The 17,140-nt window shown below is 44.0% G+C and overlaps 1 protein-coding gene across 3 annotated transcripts in view; it reads right to left on the minus strand.

The window, feature by feature from the left end:
* The window catches only part of GUCY1A2 (guanylate cyclase 1 soluble subunit alpha 2), a 416,341-nt gene that overhangs the window by 273,811 nt on the left and 125,390 nt on the right, over positions 1 to 17,140 (minus strand). Inside the window, exon 1 of one of the 3 annotated variants that reach the window (XM_084617117.1) lies at positions 14,466 to 14,870. The exons of 1 other annotated variant lie outside the window; for it this stretch is intronic. In XM_084617117.1, the coding sequence (XP_084473243.1) occupies positions 14,466 to 14,702 (237 nt within the window). In that variant the 5' untranslated portion in view covers positions 14,703 to 14,870. Of the gene's footprint in view, positions 1 to 14,465; positions 14,871 to 17,140 lie in introns of those variants that run through there. One more of the 3 variants, XM_084617118.1, reaches the window with a different exon arrangement.

Here is a 17,140-nt window from a genome sequence, read left to right on the forward strand (position 1 = left end):
ATCCTTTGAAATGGAAGATGATTATCACTATTTTATATGTGTGTAGAATGTCCCTAAGCCTTTAACTGCCAGATGCTGGGACTGAATGACAAAGGATGGATCATTTGCTGATTGCCCTGTTCTGTTCATTCCCTTTGAAGCATCTGGCATTGGCCACTGTAAAAGGACAGGATACTGGGCTAGATGGACTATGGCTCTGACCCAGTATGGCCGTTCTTATGTTCTATAACATTATTAACTATTCACCAGTAATTCACTCACATTTATTATATAATCAAAACAAAATCATTAGTGTATAGTTAAGTTTTCTAAATGCATTCAAATTAGGACCATCACCAAAAAAAATACACACAGAACTTGCCACACTGGATTCAGACCTAAGGTCCATCTAGTTCAGTGTCCTGTGTGACAGGAGCCAACAAGGGATGCTTCTGAGGAAGGTGTAAGAACCATGCAGCAGGCAGATCTGGGGTAATCTGCCCCCCACAGTAGGTCTCACCCTAATCTAGATAGTTGGAGATTTTCTCAAGCCCTGAAGCATGAGGTCCAACATTCCTTTCAAAGCTTTTGTTGGCATTAACTATTATAATTCTGAATATTCTTGTTATCCATATCATAGAATCATAGAAGAGTAGGGTTGGAAGAGACCTCAGGAGGTCATCTAGTCCAACCCCCTGAACATGTCCTAGCTCTTTTAGAATCTTCTACTTCTTAGTTTCAACTTCCTGTGGCAATGATTTCCACAGTTTAATGACATGTTGGGTGGAAAAATATTTTCTTTTATCAGTTTTGAATTTGCCACCTTTTTTGTTCTTGTGTTATGAGGCAAGGAGAACTGAAGCTCACAATCTACCTAATCTAGACCATTCACTATTTTATATACTTTTATCATGTCTCTCCTTATTCATCTCTTTTCTGAGGTAAACAACCCTCATCTTTTCAATCTCTCTTCATAGGAGAGTTTTTTCCAGGCTCTATCATCTATGTTGAACCTCTCTGAACCCCTTTTAGTTCTGCAATATCCTTTTTTGAGATGGAGCAATCAGTACTGCACAGTATTCCAGAGGAGGCCACATCCAGGACTGGATTAATCTATCACTGGGCCCTAGGCAAGTATACACTTCTGGGCCTCTATCTTGTTGGAGAAGGAAGCAGTTTCTCTACCCACTGCCATTCTCTCTCCTTGGCTCTGTTAGGAATAGCAAAGTGAGTCTCAGTAGTGCATGAGACCTGTTCTGCCCACTCATCCACTCGTGTGGATTTGCCCGCGAAGTGAAAGAATTTAATTCACTTGACTGAGCAGCACTGCAACCTGGTGCATGGGGTCACAATGCTGCTCACTAAGTGAGTGAAGTTCTCTCAGTTTACATGCAAATCCATAATTAAATTCATAAATTTCACCCCACCCACCAAATTTGGGCCCTAGGCATGTACCTGGTTTTCCTGTGTGTTAATCCAACCCTGGACATCATGGATTTACATCAGCCAACAGGCAGTCTGCGGGCCAAAACTGGACCCCCACACGCTTTTGAACAGACTCCAAAATCTTTTTATTTACTTATTATCATTGGGGTTTTTTTTATTATTTTCTCTGGAGTCTGGACCTTGACAAAAAATTGACTATCTCCAATTTACATAAAGTCATTATAATATTCTCCATAGCACTCACCATCCCATTTCTCATGCATCCTAAGATCAGACACTAACACTAGGAAGAAAGTAGAGTTAGGAATTCTAGAGGATGGTAACAGATATGAGAACATAAAAACATAAGAATGAGCATACTGGGTCAGACCAAAGGTCCATCCAGCCCAGTAACCTGTCTGCCAACAGTGGCCAATGCAAGGAGGGAGTGAACCTAACAAGTAATGATCAAGTGATCTCTCTCCAGCCATCCATCTCCACCCTCTGACAAACAGAGGCTAGGGACACCATTCCTTGCCCATCCTGCCTAATAGCCATTAATTGACCTAACCTCCATGAATTTATCTAGTTCTCTTTTAAACCCTGTTATAGTCCTAGCCTTCACAACCTCCTTAAGCAAGGAGTTCCACAAGTTGACTATGTGCTATGTGAAGAAGACCTTCCTTTTATTTGTTTTAAACCTGCTGCCCATTAATTTCATTTGGTGGCCCCTAGTTTTTATATTATGGGAACAAGTAAATAACTTTTCCTTATTCACTTTCTCCACACCACTCATGATTTTATAGACCTCTATCATATCCCCCCCAAACTCTTCTTTTCCAAGCTGAAAAGTCCTAGCCTCTTTAATCTCTCCTCATATAGGACCCGTTCCAAATCCCTAATCATTTTAGCTGTCCTTCTCTGAACCTTTTCAAATATCAGTATATCTTTTTTGAGATGAGGAGACTACATCTGTACGCAGCATTCAAGATATGGGTATACCATGGATTTATATAAGGGCAGTAAGATATTCTCCATCTTATTCTCTATCCCTTTTTCAATGATTCCTAACATCCCGTTTGCTTTTTTGACTGCCACTGCACACTGCGTGGACATCTTCATAGAACTATCCATGATGACTCCAAGATCTCTTTCCTGATTAGTTGTAGCTAAATTAGCCCCCCCCCCCCCCGCATCATATTGTATGTATAGTTGGGGTTATTTTTTCCAATGTGCAATACTTTACATTTATCCACATTAAATTTCATTTGCCATTTTGTTGCCCAATCACTTAGTTTTGAGAGATCTTTTTGAAGTTCTTCTCAGTCTGCTTTGGTCTTGACTATCTTGAGCAGCTTAGTCAGCAAACTTTGCTCCCTCACTGTTTACCCCTTTCTCCAGCTCATTTATGAATAAGTTGAATAGGATTGGTCCTACGACTGACCCTTGGAGAACACCACTAGTTACCGCTCTCCATTCTGAAAATTTATCATTTATTCTTACCCTTTGTTCCCTGTCTTTTAACCAGTTCTCAGTCCATGAAAGGGTCTTCCCTCTTATCTCAAGACAACTTAATTTACATAGGAGCCTTTGGTGAGGGACCTTGCCAAAGGCGGCTTTCTGGAAATCTAAATACACTATGTACACTGGATCCCCCTTGTGCACTTGTTTGTTGACCCCCTCAAAGATCTCTAATAGATTAGTAAGACATGATCTCTCGTTACAGAAACCATGTTGACTTTTGCGCAACAATTTATATTCTTCAATGTGTCTGACAATGTTATTCTTTACTATTGTTTCAACTAATTTACCTGGTACTGACGTTCGACTTAGAGGGGAGCAGCCTTCAGCCCAGAGAATCTTAGTAGAGCTCCTGGACAGGCCCAGCCTTAAGGAAAACAGTGCCCTGGGCAAGCTTTCTTTGGCGCCTTTTAAGTACTACTCCCTGAGCAGCAGGTGGCGGCTCAGCAGGCAAAGCAGCAGCTGGTGGAGCGGGAGTGGTGCTGCTAGGAGGATGAAGAGGGGATGCATGTGACTGCCTGGCTCCTGCCCCACAGCCGCTTTATTCCCTTACCCCATCTCCCAGGTGGGCATTGTCCTTCTGCAACCTCGTAACCACAGTGCGCACACATACCCTAACCATGGCGCCCTGGGTAGTTGCCCACCCATAAGGCCAGCCCTGCTCCAGGAGGGTTTCCTGACCCTCTAAAGTCCTTAATAATTTCTACAAGGAGAAATTAAGTGGCTTCTGCTAAGCCACTGAAGCCCTTCAGCAGTTCCACTATCATGCACTTAAAAACTTAAGCTCTTAAAAATGTAAGCGCATGAAAGTTAAGCACTGAAAAGCATAATTGGCTCAGCTAGAAACCACTTTGCTTCTATCACAATTTTTTTTTAAAAGGAATTCAGGGGGTCCCCCTAGACTTCTGTACCTTGAGGTGTTGCAAAAGCTGCCTCCTAAACAAATCAGTTCTGCACTTTGCAAAGCCAAGCCATCAGAGAGCTTGGCCAATTTAGTGCTTCACTGTTTTACATGCTTGAAACTTTTAGTGCTGAATCACTCAATTGGCTGATGTTTACATAAACTGACAGCTTTGCTGCTGGTGATCTGATTTTAAGGAGAAATGCTTCTTTTTTTATTTCATGTTTCAAAATAAATTTTATTCAAATCTCTGTGCACAAGAGATTAGAGATTTGTAAATGACTGTCAGTTGGTTGGTTTGGCAACGGGTCTTGTTCTGAATGAAAAGTGGCTGAAAAGTCATTCTCACTTCTGGTGAATTCTATAGTATTTATCCTGTAGTTCTGAAACTTCCCCAGATCATTCTCTTCATACCAGTAGTTTGTTCCTATTAAAAGCTGTGAGGGTGAGGCAAACTAGCAATGAGGCCATGTCAAGGTTCTTTCCCCCACTCTGAACTCTAGGGTACAGATGTGGGGACCTGCATGAAAACCTCCTAAGCTTACTTTTAGCAGCTTAGGTTAAAACTTCCCCAAGGTACAAATTATTTTACCTTTGGACTTCCACTACCACCACTAAACTTTATCTGGGGGTATTAGGAAAATGTTGTTTGGAAACATCTTTCCCCCAAAAAATCCTCCCAACCCTTGCACCCCACTTCCAGGGGAAGGTTTGGTAAAAATCCTCACCAAATTTGCATAGGTGACTACAGACCCAAAGCCTTGGATCTTAGAACAATGAATAAAGCATTCCATTCTTGAAAAGAAACATTTTAATAGAAGAAACAGTAAAAAGAATCACCTCTGTAAAATCAGGATGGTAAATACCTTACAGGGTAATTAGATTCAAAATATAAAGAATCCCTCTAGGCAAAACCTTAAGTTACAAAAAAGACATACAGACAGGAATATTCATTCTATTCAGCACAGCTATTTTCTCAGCCATTTAAAGAAATCATAATCTAACACATACCTAGCTAGATTACTTACTAAAAGTTCTAAGACTCTATTCCTGTTCTATCTCTGGCAAAAGCAGCATACAGACAGACACAGACCCTTTGTTTCTCTCCCTCCTCCCAGCTTTTGAAAGTATCTTGTCTCCTCATTGGTCATTTTGGTCAGGTGCCAGCGAGGTTACCTTTAGCTTCTTAACCCTTTACAGGTGAGAGGATTTTTCCTCTGGCCAGGAGGGATTTTAAAGGGGTTTACCCTTCCCTTTATATTTATGACAGCAACCTTCAACTCTAAGCACTTAACCACATTCCAGAACTACCAGGGAGTTGCGAGAAAAGCTGGGTGAGTCACTGAATCTAGGGGGCCTGCAGAAAGCAGGGAAAGACAGAGGCTCTGATCTAAGACATGCAAGCACTTTTAGCAGCTGGTGGCACTGCAGTGGCCTAATATAAGGGGAATCTTTCTCCAGTGGATATGATAAAGTTGAGTAGAGCAGAGCTGCCTTCCTACACATCCCAGCACCAGGAGGAGAATGGACAGAGAGGACACAGGGAGCCAAGGAAAGGGCAAAGATGTGGGGCTGGATCCCAGTATTGACAGTCTCAAACATTTGAAAAATCATGAGGGTTTTTTTTTAAAGTAAATAAAATACATTTGGGTGTGTGTTTTTTTAAAAAAAAATATTTGCCTTCTGCCTCCTGACCCCTTAGGGTGCAATCAGTTCACATTCCCAAGCTTTTCTCTGCAACCACAAGAGCCAGAAACTTTCATTTAAAAAAGGTAAGCCAAGATTCTCATGCAATCTCTTTATTCTAGCAGCAGGGACTCTAGGGAAAACCCCCATCACAGAAGACCTACAATAAAAAAGCCCAGAAGAGCATTCAGCTGGGGAATGAAGCAGCAGGGTTAGCAATGTGGAACCAGCACTGCCTGCAGTCTGGTCCCAATGAAGAGGCTGGCTGGGGAGCCAGGATAGGGAAATTTACAGGGAGGTAAAACAAGCTGCCCAGGACCATGCAGAGAGTCAGTAGCAGAGCCAGGTTTAGCACAAATACTTTACCTTGGCTATTATAGCGTGAGCTCTTTGAAAAAAATAAAATATGGAAAAAATAAATATTAATTTGCATCCATACAGATGCCTTTCAACTAGAAGAACCACAGCCCTTCAGAATGGAAATTGCCTATTATATCATCTAGTCTAACTTCCTGACAATCAAGAATAAATATCCCAGGGTGCTATATATTATAATACATGCAGGGAGGAATCACTTTACTCCACTTTGAATTTCAGCCACATATGGGTTGGAAAAAGAGATTCTATTCTGTGCTGCGGAAGGAATATATTCTCCAAGTGAAAATAGAATACATAATCTATTTGTAATTCTAACTGTTCATCTTTTAAAGTAACAGGTTAAAAAGGAAGGGATTCCCTTCCCCAGGAATTCCTTATGTTCAGAACATAATTTATACCAAATTTTCAGAGGGGAAATGATTTCAGTTTTATACGCTATGCTGCAGAGTAACTTGTCCCCTTTGAGGGCTACAGATAAACTGCACCTCCCTTAACGTGGAAAGTTAGTTTTGTAGTTTGCAAGCAGGTCCCTGTAGAAAGAATTTTAATCATAATTGATTAGAATGACTTATTTTAGTCAAAGCACAGTTTAACGGCACTTACCAGTAAGAGTGGGGTGGGGGCTTTATTCTCTGCAAACATTGTAAGATCCACAAAAAGCTTATTGACATTGTGTCATTGTGAAGTAAGATAGCTCTGCTCTCCAGCAACCACACTGGAAAGTAACGTAGGCCTCATCTATTAGGGAATTTGCCCTAGTTTAGTTATAGCTATTATGGCATATTCAAAGTGTGGACAGGCAAGACTGCTATACACTTATGTATGAGCTCAAACTAGATGATCATAATGATCCCTTCTATTTTATATCTGTGATTTTCTGCAGTGCAACTTGACATTGAGAAGAGTTGAACCAGTGCAAACCATTTATTGCAGTTTTGCCTGCCTACATTAGGGGGCTGTACTGGTGAGGCTATCCTGGTGTTTGGTCACCCATGGCTGAAATCCTCTGAACAGGCAAGGCCTCATTTCTGTCTGAATCCTCAAGTAGAGTCAGAGCACTCTGGAGATGAGAATCTGTTCGACTCCTATTCTCTGCTTCAAGAGACACATTTTTTTCAGTGGTTACAAGATATTCAGGATTTCAGCCTGAATATATGAAAACTTTAGGAGGACAATTATCCCAGAATTTCATGAAACTGTATTTTTTATCCCAAGCAGAAAGTCATGGAACATTCTTCTTGCTTGTGCCCCATACAGTAGCTATTATTATAACTGGTCTAAGGATTATGTTTGCAATATTGGCACCAAAGGTTCAAATATCTGCAAGGGTAATACAATCCTTCACTCCTCAGAAGCAGATAATGAGTTTTATACATGGATGAAGATTCTTTGCATGAGATGTTAAACCCCCGAGATTCTCCCATGATGATTTTCATATTAGTAAGGGTTTGCTTAAATTCCTGAGGGCAAAGCCTCGTCTAGATGCATGTCTAATTTCCAATGAACTAACAGCAGTTACTCTACACACCTGTAGGGGGGTGAGTCTATACCCCTTAGGTGGTCACATTGTATTTTACTTTCAAATCTGTGATGAATTATTTTCTTCTTATTTTAATTCTATTTTCAGTCTTATACTGGATACAAGCAAAGATTAAACTGGAGCAAATGTGAAAACTGTTGCAAAGAATTAGTGTCCTGTGGAATAATAAATTGTATTTTTTATACTATAAAACCTTATTTGACAGAGATAGAGTACAATTGTCTTTTATCAGAGCCCTCTTTAAAGGCAGAAAACTCTATGCTGAAAGTGAAGAACATAATATTTCTAGTAATAATTAATCATAATTTAGGTCATCACACAATGTAAAAATTAATCTTTTAAAATAAGGCATAGCAATAAATATGGCAGCATAATAGAATAGAATTTAAATTTGAGAGAGATGTACAAGTGATTATGCCAGTTTCATGGAGGATAGGTCCATCAATGGCTATTAGTCAAGATGGTCACGGATGCAACACCATGCTCTGGGTGCCCCTAAGCCTCTGACTGCCAGAAGCTGGGAGTAGATGACAGCGGATAGATCACTCAATAATTACCCAGTTCTGTTCATTCCCTTTGAAGCATCTGGCATTGGCCACTGTCAGAAGACACCATGGTCTGACCCAGTATGGCCATTTGTACGTTCGGTTAATTTCCCACAAACCAGATCCTGTTGAAAAAGTATGCAAATCCACTTACGCGCTGGATTTCTGGAATTTTTTGCCAACTCTTAGAAAATATGGACAAGTCCAATGAGAAAGGATCCTACTGATTTCAAGGACAGTTGGATCAGACCCTGAACAAACATCTTGTGGGGAGGGATAACTCAGTGGTTTGAACATTGGCCTGCTAAACCCAGGGTTGTGAGTTCAATCCTTGAGGGGGCCATTTAGGGATCTGGGGCAAAAATTGGGGATCAGTCCTGCTTTGAGCAGGGGGTTGGACTAGATGACCTCCTGAGGTCTCTTCCAACCCTGATATTCTATGACTATCTTCCTTTTTCAAATTTCTGGACACTTAAAGAACCATCCCACTGATTTCAGTTCAGATGGATAACTACAAAGGGAGTCTCTTCTGTCCATGAATGAGAGAGTTAGGTGCACAACTCCCATTAGAGTTAACAAAAGTTGCCTACAGCTTTGTAGGGACACGGATGAGGGTTGCAAGAGAGCAGAGCTAAGACAAGCCAAGGGCTGATATGCATGCTGCCATCATTCAGTGATATGTAATATGTCGAAGGGAGCGGACTCTGCAGACTGAATGGCCGGCAAACACTGTGCCCAGGGCTTGTTGTGTTGATCAGCTAAGTGTGGTTCTCAGTAAACATTATCTTTCACACTCAGCTGCTCAACACAACAAGCCCTGGGCACTGCATTCTTCCCAACCCTTCAGGACCTGCTTCTTTCAGCTGTGTCTGTGGCTGGGTGTCAAATAGCCTCTATTCTTACTTTCTCTATGGCCAGCTCTTCTGAACACTTGTAAAGCAGTATTCCAGGGTCGCAACAGGAGTAGATTGAAATGATAACAATGTTCCATGTGCACATTGTCAGCTTGGGCAGGATAGGCCTGATGACGACCTCTCTCTCATGCCACCTGGATGCTTTGCTCCCTCTGCACACTCCACTTTCCCACTGCTCACAAAAGCTCACATCAGGGAGGATATAGAGATCTGCTCATGTTGCTTAGCACTGCATACTTTTCTCCAAACTATGTAGAAACCTCTCTGTGCAAGCGGGACCCAATCTTCCTCTCAATTACTTCAATTAAAAGAATTGGGCCCATGATAAGCTAACTCTGAACGCTTGGTTTTCAGACCACCATACTTTTCAACAGCCTGCACCAAAATACATATTCTAGGACATCTTTAGGACTTTAAGCCACAAGGGCCCTATTTTCACTTAACGTCAAGTTCACTTTACACCACTCTGGCAGGGTATAGGATCCTTAAAGAAGGAGTACATTACATTTAGACCCACCTCAAGGCTCCTTTATATGAATACAGTGGTTGTAGGGTGAATGAGAAATGTTTTCTAATAATCTGACCCAGACAGAATCCTCAAAAGGGAACTTTTTAAACAGGTATTTTAGAGGCGAGCTCAATCAGGTGATCTGAAAGTGCAAGAAATTGTTTCTTTTCAGTTCTTTGGAAGAAAAACTCCAGAATTGGACAATGTAGGATGGATTGAATTACATTTTAGAACACTGAAAATAAGTGTAAAAAACAAATCTTTCTACCTTTTGCAGAAAGTGATACTTATGCAATGGCAACCTTCAACTAGACAGCCACTGACAGACTACAAGTGATACAAAATTCAGTAGCCAATTCTCTGTATATCTTAGCACAAAATAGCTAATGTTGTTCACGAATGCATTTCTTTCCAGTTGCGTTTCATTTTCCTTTGGCAATTAAGTACTTTTCTACTCACCCTGTCTGTTACATATTTAACAAGAGTTGGCAAGAGCCAACAACTGCATTGTTTCGGAAGGACATAATAGTGTGTTATGCTTTCATCTCTTCTTTCATTCTGGTGCTCTGCATATCACAGCTTTTTCACACCAAGATGCAATAGATTCTCTCTCTCCTGTACCCTGGATGCTCTGTCTCTCATTCAGCACCTTTGCTCCTTGGATGCTCCTTCTCTGTCTGCTCCTCTTCTCCGTGGATGGTCCCTTGCACTCAGCTCTCATGCTCTATTTTTGTATTCTTTGTATACCTCCTGATTGAAACAGCATCACAACAGGGATTCCTCTGCATGCCACAGCAATACACACAAATATTCCTTTTCTCCATCAGTGAAAACTACAAAATAAATACTACTCTGCATCTGAACCGTTGCCATCTCGGCACTAACATGTGGAGCATAACACTAAGGCTAAATGCAAAAATTGAAAGATCTATGGTGTCTTTCAACTTTGAAAGCATTTAATACAGGGGAGAAAAGTGCTGCAGAATTCACTCTGGAAATGATGACACTCAGTTGTTTCCCAATATATGTGATCCTTCAGATTTAACTGCCTGAATTAAATTGACATTGCCCTCCTCTCACCTGTTTTATATCAATGTAACCCAATTAACTTCAGTATAAATACTCCTGATTTACAACAGTGTATGGGCAAAGAAAACTGGGTGCGAAGTATTAAACATAAGGGCGACTTGACAGACTGTAAGACCGGTACTCTGCTGAACACAGCACTACATCTGTAGTTGTGCTGTTGTGTTATTATCACTGAAAAGACTTTCAACAAAAAAAACAAATTCAAATCATATTATCTTGGACAGATTATTTCTAGAAGAGATTGGGCCTGATTCTCCTGTCACTTACATAGCATTTTTGCCACTGTGTCTTTATTAATTTTGTGGAGTTACTCCTGATTTCCACCAGTGTAAGTGAAATCAGAATCAGGCACCATAGATCTGGCACTACCATGCTTGGATGAAATTAAGAAAGGGAAATTTTAGGTAAAAAAATCCATCAGTAAGAGCTTTTGGACTAATCTCCTATGGAAACCAGTTGAAGACCAATTGCTTAGGACATTAAAACTAGATTGGACAAAACCTACACTATCAGGAATGAATAAACCTGTAGTGGCAGGAAGGTGAACTAGATGATTTAACAGGTCTTCCCCAACTCCAGGTTATATGATTCTGTGTTTATTCTTCAAACTAATGCAATGACTAACTAAAATTAAGCTGTAAAATGGTAACTGTCTCTTACAGCATCCCACTATAGAAGGTAACAGTCAAAGCTGTGAAAATACAAATGCTAAAGTTATCAGCAATAGTAATACTAGATCTAAAAATACTATACTGAGCTACCTCAGAATATTTTAAATATTGGGTAAAACTTGCTCTAGTTATACTACCTGTATTGCTATTATATTAAACAATTTAATTGTTTTATAATAATGCAAGATAGGCCACCTGGGATGCCTTCTATTAATTTCAGCATTACAGGATCAGATTCCCCTTGGGGAGGGAAAAATCAATATAAGAGAAAACTCTACACTGAAACTGCAAAACTGTTAACTATGTAACGCACTAAACTTTCCTTCTACCCAATCCAAGTCCTAATGAACAAAAAGAAGTACTGTACATCACAAGCAAAGCATCTCAGTGCCTCAATAATATAATATTAGACAGGTAGATAATTTCCAATGCTGGATAACAGAATACAAGAAGGCTTAGTGATTGCCACATTGTTCAACAGATATTATCTGATTATAGATGAACATACTAGTTGTTAAAATTAGAAATTGATACCTTAATACGTTAGAGTAATTTATGTCTCTAAGAACAAAATATTCAACTGCAGCTGGAAATTTTCTGATCCTTATATATATGGTTATAGGAGCTCACCATACACATGTTATATGGGAGAAAAAATATTTTACATATAACAACTTAACACTGGAAATGTTTGTGTCACTAATTTTACAGTCTTCCAAAGCAACAGAATTGTATATAGCAGGTTCTATCCAAATTCAAAATTAATGTTAACGGTCACAGTATTTTAACATTCTTCCTTAATTCTCAGATGTAGACATGTTTATTCAAGTAATCATCAACAAAGCATTTTTAAGAGACTGGGGTCTTCAAACTGCAACCATTTCAATGAATGCTAGAACTCAAGGCAAATCTGTCACTCCAGTTGTTTTTACAACAGAAAGCTCAAAACTTTTTACCCCATTCAATAAGGAAAAAACCTACATGTGAAAGGAGTTCACATCCATTCGGGACAGGAAAAAATATGTAGGGCAAGCACTATGTACATTTTGGGTGAAGTAGGAATGTCTTGGAAAAATATAATACACTATCAGCAATTAGTTACAATTATTAATCATAATTAGTACTTGTTTTTAAATAATTTATTTTAAAAATACCATAGGCTTATTATTTTGAACAGGCTTTTTGCAGGAAGGGAATTCAAGCTGAAACTACAAACATGACTAATAGGATAGCTGAGGGTATTTTTATCTTCCAGCCCAGTTATAAACATTTTATTTTGAATAGGAGTTCTTTAAACCTGGTTTAAGTTGCTTAAAATAAACAGACTAAAACTCCGTGACAAGGAGGTACTGCAATTATGCTAAGCAATATGAAAATCTCTATGAACTATGATAACTGGAAGAAAGTTAAACATTTACCAACAAAAATAAATATTAATTTTAAATCAAAATAACTAAATCATTGCTTATACCAAAAACAAGTTCAGTTTTTTTATTTAAAAACATTTTATTATGTACTAGTAAACACAGATGGTATGCAATTTTAATTATGACTCTATATTTGTTTGCTATTTATACTATGTAATAGTTCAAAGACACTGAATCTTTCCCAATCTCCGTTCATGCTACTTGGGAAATGCCCTATTTTTATGGCTAGTAAAACAGCTGCAGCTTAGCACATCTTAAAGGTAACATGGGTTGATTTTTCCATATCCCTTCCTGTACTAGAAAAGTATGAAAAGGAAGATAAGCAACAGCCCATTTTAAATGAGTGGCTTGCACAGGTTAATAACGCCTCATTCTCCTCTCAGCCAAACTAGATTCCCAGCAGCAGCTCTTGGAGCGCTGGGCATTTCAAATAGGGGCTCTGCAGTAAGTAAATGAGATTCCCCCAGTGGTGCCAATTTGGGGGGAGTGGGGGGAAGGAAAAGGTTCACACACACACCCAAAAGGTTTTTGCACTTGCTTAAAGTTCCATAGGCCACTGAGCTAGGGGGGTCTACTCAAGGGTCCTCTTCTAAAGGTAGGGATGCTTCTAAATCAGAACAACTGGTGCTGGAGTGGTCCAGAGCAGGGCACCAGCTTCGTGGTTGCCACACCAGTGAAATTTCACCGGGCTGGGCCACATTCCAGTGTGTGGCATTGCGATCTGGTGCAGGCGGTTGCAGTGCCACTGAAATTTGGCCTGGCTGCCCCTCCCTCCAGACAGTGGAGCAGCCAGGCCAAAAGTGTTGCGACCTGGTGCAAGAGAAGCCTCTTCGGTAGGGCAGACTCCACTCAAAGCCACACCGGCTCGTGCACTGTGTGGGGAAGAGAGACGGGAGACTCCCGGGGTGAGGAAGACCCAGGTCCCTGCGAGAGGAGAGGGGGCACTGGAATTTCCCCCCTGCCAAGAAGTATCTGTTTTGGGCCACTGCCCAAGAGCAGCATCCGAGGGTGCTCTAAAGGTCTGACAAGAAGTGGGCTAGACACGGTCTACAGCGGAAATACAGGCGAGGGGAGAGAGTGAGCGACTGCCGGGCCCCACCCCATCCCGCAGACCCCTGCCCAGAGGGCAGGAGGGCTCCGCAAGTGGCTCCAGGAGCGGCAGAAAGCAGGGCGGCGCGTGCACAAAGGGGGCTGGGGACAAGGCACCTGAGCCCGCCCGGCTCGCGGCTGCGGGAAACCCAGCAGGGCTGCACAAGAGCGGGCGCTGCAGCCCGCGAGCATCGGCGCTCACCCCGCCTTCCCCGCGCCCGGCTGGCGTAGAGGGACCCGGGGGTCCGGGCAGTGAGGCCAGGGCAGAGCCCGGAAGGGTGGGGGTGTCGGGGAGAATGGCGGGGGGGGGAGGTTAGGTTCCCGCGTAGGGGCACTGGGGGGATACAGGTCGGGGCAGCGAGGAGGGGATGAGGCAGGGCAGAGGGGTCCAGGCACAGTGGGGTATATAGGTAGGACTGCGGAGGCACATCGAGGAGGATGCGGGGAGGCTATAGGGGGCCGGCCAGAGGAGGGGGCTATGGGGGTAGATTCTGCGGGGGGGGGGGATATGAGCCAGAGGAGGGCTATAGGGGCAGGATGCTGATGCAGGGAGGATTATAGGGGTCCGGGCCAGGGGTGGGGGAAGGGAAACGGGTCGATTCTGGCTGGGGCTGTAGGGAATCCCGGCGGGGAAGCGTTCGGGGCTGGGGGGGGAGTGTGGGGCCCCCAGCTCCAGCCTGACCTCCCTCACCAAGGGGCAGGCAGGAGATCTGCTGGGGGGAGCCCCTCGCCCCCGGGCAGCCGCCAGCCCCGGGGAGCGGCACGTCGCCTGCCCCCGCCCGGGCTACGTACTGTGGGAGCCGTCAGGCGGCTGATGCTCTCCCCGAGCGAGTCCAGGTTGACCCGTCTCCTGCGCGGAGCCCTCCTGGCGGCGGCGGCGGCGAGCGGGTCCTGCGGCCCGGGCGGGCTCCGGCTGCCGTTCCAGCAGAGCCTGGACAGGGGACATTCGCCCTCGTCCTCCGGGCTGGTCTCCAGGTAGTCCGAGCCCAGCGAGCTGAAGGACTCCGAGGAGATCTTCCGGCGGGCCATGCTGCTGCGGGCGCCGGGCGAGCATCAGATGTGCAGGGGCAGCGCGGCGGGGCTGCGGCGGGGACCCGGGGGGCGGCTCATGGCTGGAAGTTCATGCCCCAGCTCGGGTGCCCGCGGCCGCAGGGAGCGGGTCCGTGCTGCGGCCCCGGCCCCGGCTCCGCGCCTCCCGCGCCCTGGCCAGGGGGTGCCGCCGGCTCCGCCGGGCTGGGCGGTTTTAAAGCAGATGCCGCCGCAGCCGCCGCCGCCTCCTCGGCTCCTGCCTCCCTCCCGCGCCCCCGCCCGCCGGAACCACGTGGGGTTGGGAGGCTTCGCCTCGCCAGTCGCCGCAGCTCGGGAGCCGCCAGGGCACTTTCCCGGGACTTCCCCCGGGCACCCCCCGAGAGAACCGGCGCCCGCCCCCCTGGGCGTGCGATGGCCTGGGCTGTCAGTCCCGTCCCCCACCCCGGCGCGTCCGATGGTCCCCGGGCTGTCAGTCCCCTCCCGCCCCCGCATGCGATGGCCGCCGGGCTGTCAGCCCCCGCGCTCCTGGGCAGGGGGAGCCGGGGCTGGGACTTGCCCCTTCCCCCGTGGCCTGCCTGCGGTGCCCAGCCGGGAGGAACTCCCCCTGCTCTGCCAGTGGCCCCCAGCGCCCATTGCACGGCCCCCAGCGCATGGCTCGGACTCCCCTCCCTGGGCGGACAATCCCCGGGTCTCCCAACTCCCCCCTCCAGACGGTGCCCTGGGCTGCATCCCTCCCATACACACACATCCCACGGGCTGGGCCCGGTTCTGAATCAGGACGGGATGAGGCGCCCTGCATCTGGATGGGCTTCCTCAGGTGTCTCGTCTGTCCCCCAAAGTTTCAGACTCCTCCTCTCCTCTTGCCCTTGATCAGGAAGCTAAGCCAGGCCAGGGCTCCCTTCTGCCCAGAGTAGAACGAATTGCCCCCTGGCTGGCAGGAGCACAAACCAGCGGCTAAGGAGACGTGATGCTGGATCCCACTTTCGGACCTATGATCTTTAATCCTTAACTCTGTCCTATGAACAAATGCACCAAACTGAGAAAGAGCTCGGGAATATAGAGCTGGAGCAATTGTTTCACCACTGACCCCCTGGGTATCCCACAAGGGCAAAACTTCTACAGTGCTGTTACTGCATTGATTGCAATGATTTTATCCCTGGTTTATATTGAGAATGACAGCGAAGAATCAGGCCCCATGTGCGTTGTGCTTGGTGTGAGCAGAGCAATTCTAATGAATCACAGCATCTCTTCCTCTGCTTGTTTGGGCACCTGCCTTCCTGGGCGGCATTTCATCGTTTTGATTTAAAGTGGTTAAATACTACTAACACATAGCGTACAGCTATGCCACAGATTTATCATAAAGATATACTGAAAGCAAGTGCCTTCTGCAGCCATGGCAGGAAATAGTTTACATGCTGTAATAAACAAATTTAGTACATTTCAGAGAAGAGACTTACTAGAGGCTGCAAAAATTAGTTTAGTTTAGATCACACATCCAGCTATTGGGCATGTCAGTTTCTCCTGTCTTCTTATTTTGCGTTTCTTGGAAACTCTAGTTACAGGTGTTTATTTACTTATTTTTCAAATGCTCTTCCCCCCCCCCGCCCCGTCAGTACTGGACAGCTCCATTTCTTGTAAGTAAGATGTTTTCAGCTCTACAACTATAATTACTGCTAAAGAAGCGGAATTCTGTTGTTACTTATCTTGCTAGTTGTTTGCTCCCAAAATAAAAACTTTTTGAATGTCATTCAGAAAGCTAAGAATTATGTAAAGACTCTTAAAAAAATGTACTTTGTCATCAACTCTATTCAGTACAACAGTTCATTATGCCACTTTTGTACTAGCATCACATCCACTAGCATCAATTATTTATCCAAGAAATCCCATGCAGAAATAAAATGCAGGCCACATAACACCATTCAAATGAACCCTTTTTTAAAAAAGTGCTAAACAGAGCTTTGAGGACACATGACACCTTTGAAGACAGTGAAAGGGAAGCTATCATCATTCTCCCCGCGCCCTAAGCCATGCATTCCCTTTTAAGAAAAGTTAAGCAATTCATGGCAATAGGGCTAACAATTTTGCAAATTTTGCCCACGCAAAAAGGCTCTTTACAAATATGATGTTAATTTTATTATTTCATGCTACCAATGAATAAGGTAGATTCTTCCGTGTTTGGTTTATCTTTAATGTAATCAAAAATGTTTAGGATGTGTGGTTTTCAGAACTGTATTTTGCTGGCAGGTTTCCTACCTTTCTATTTGGGTAGTGATCAGATATTACTCTCTATATATCACATTCTCATCCTACCAAGTAACATTAAACGTCTGGATAGAGAAGTCCTGATCCAAAGCCCATTGAACAGATTGGAAGAACAGGGCCATAGACAGCACACATCATAGCATAATGAGCCCAGGTGTCTGATTGGGACAGTGGGG

The sequence above is a fragment of the Lepidochelys olivacea genome (genome assembly GCF_965140295.1).
Source record: "Lepidochelys olivacea isolate rLepOli2 genome assembly, chromosome: 1".
NCBI classification, from domain to species: Eukaryota; Metazoa; Chordata; order Testudines; family Cheloniidae; genus Lepidochelys; species Lepidochelys olivacea.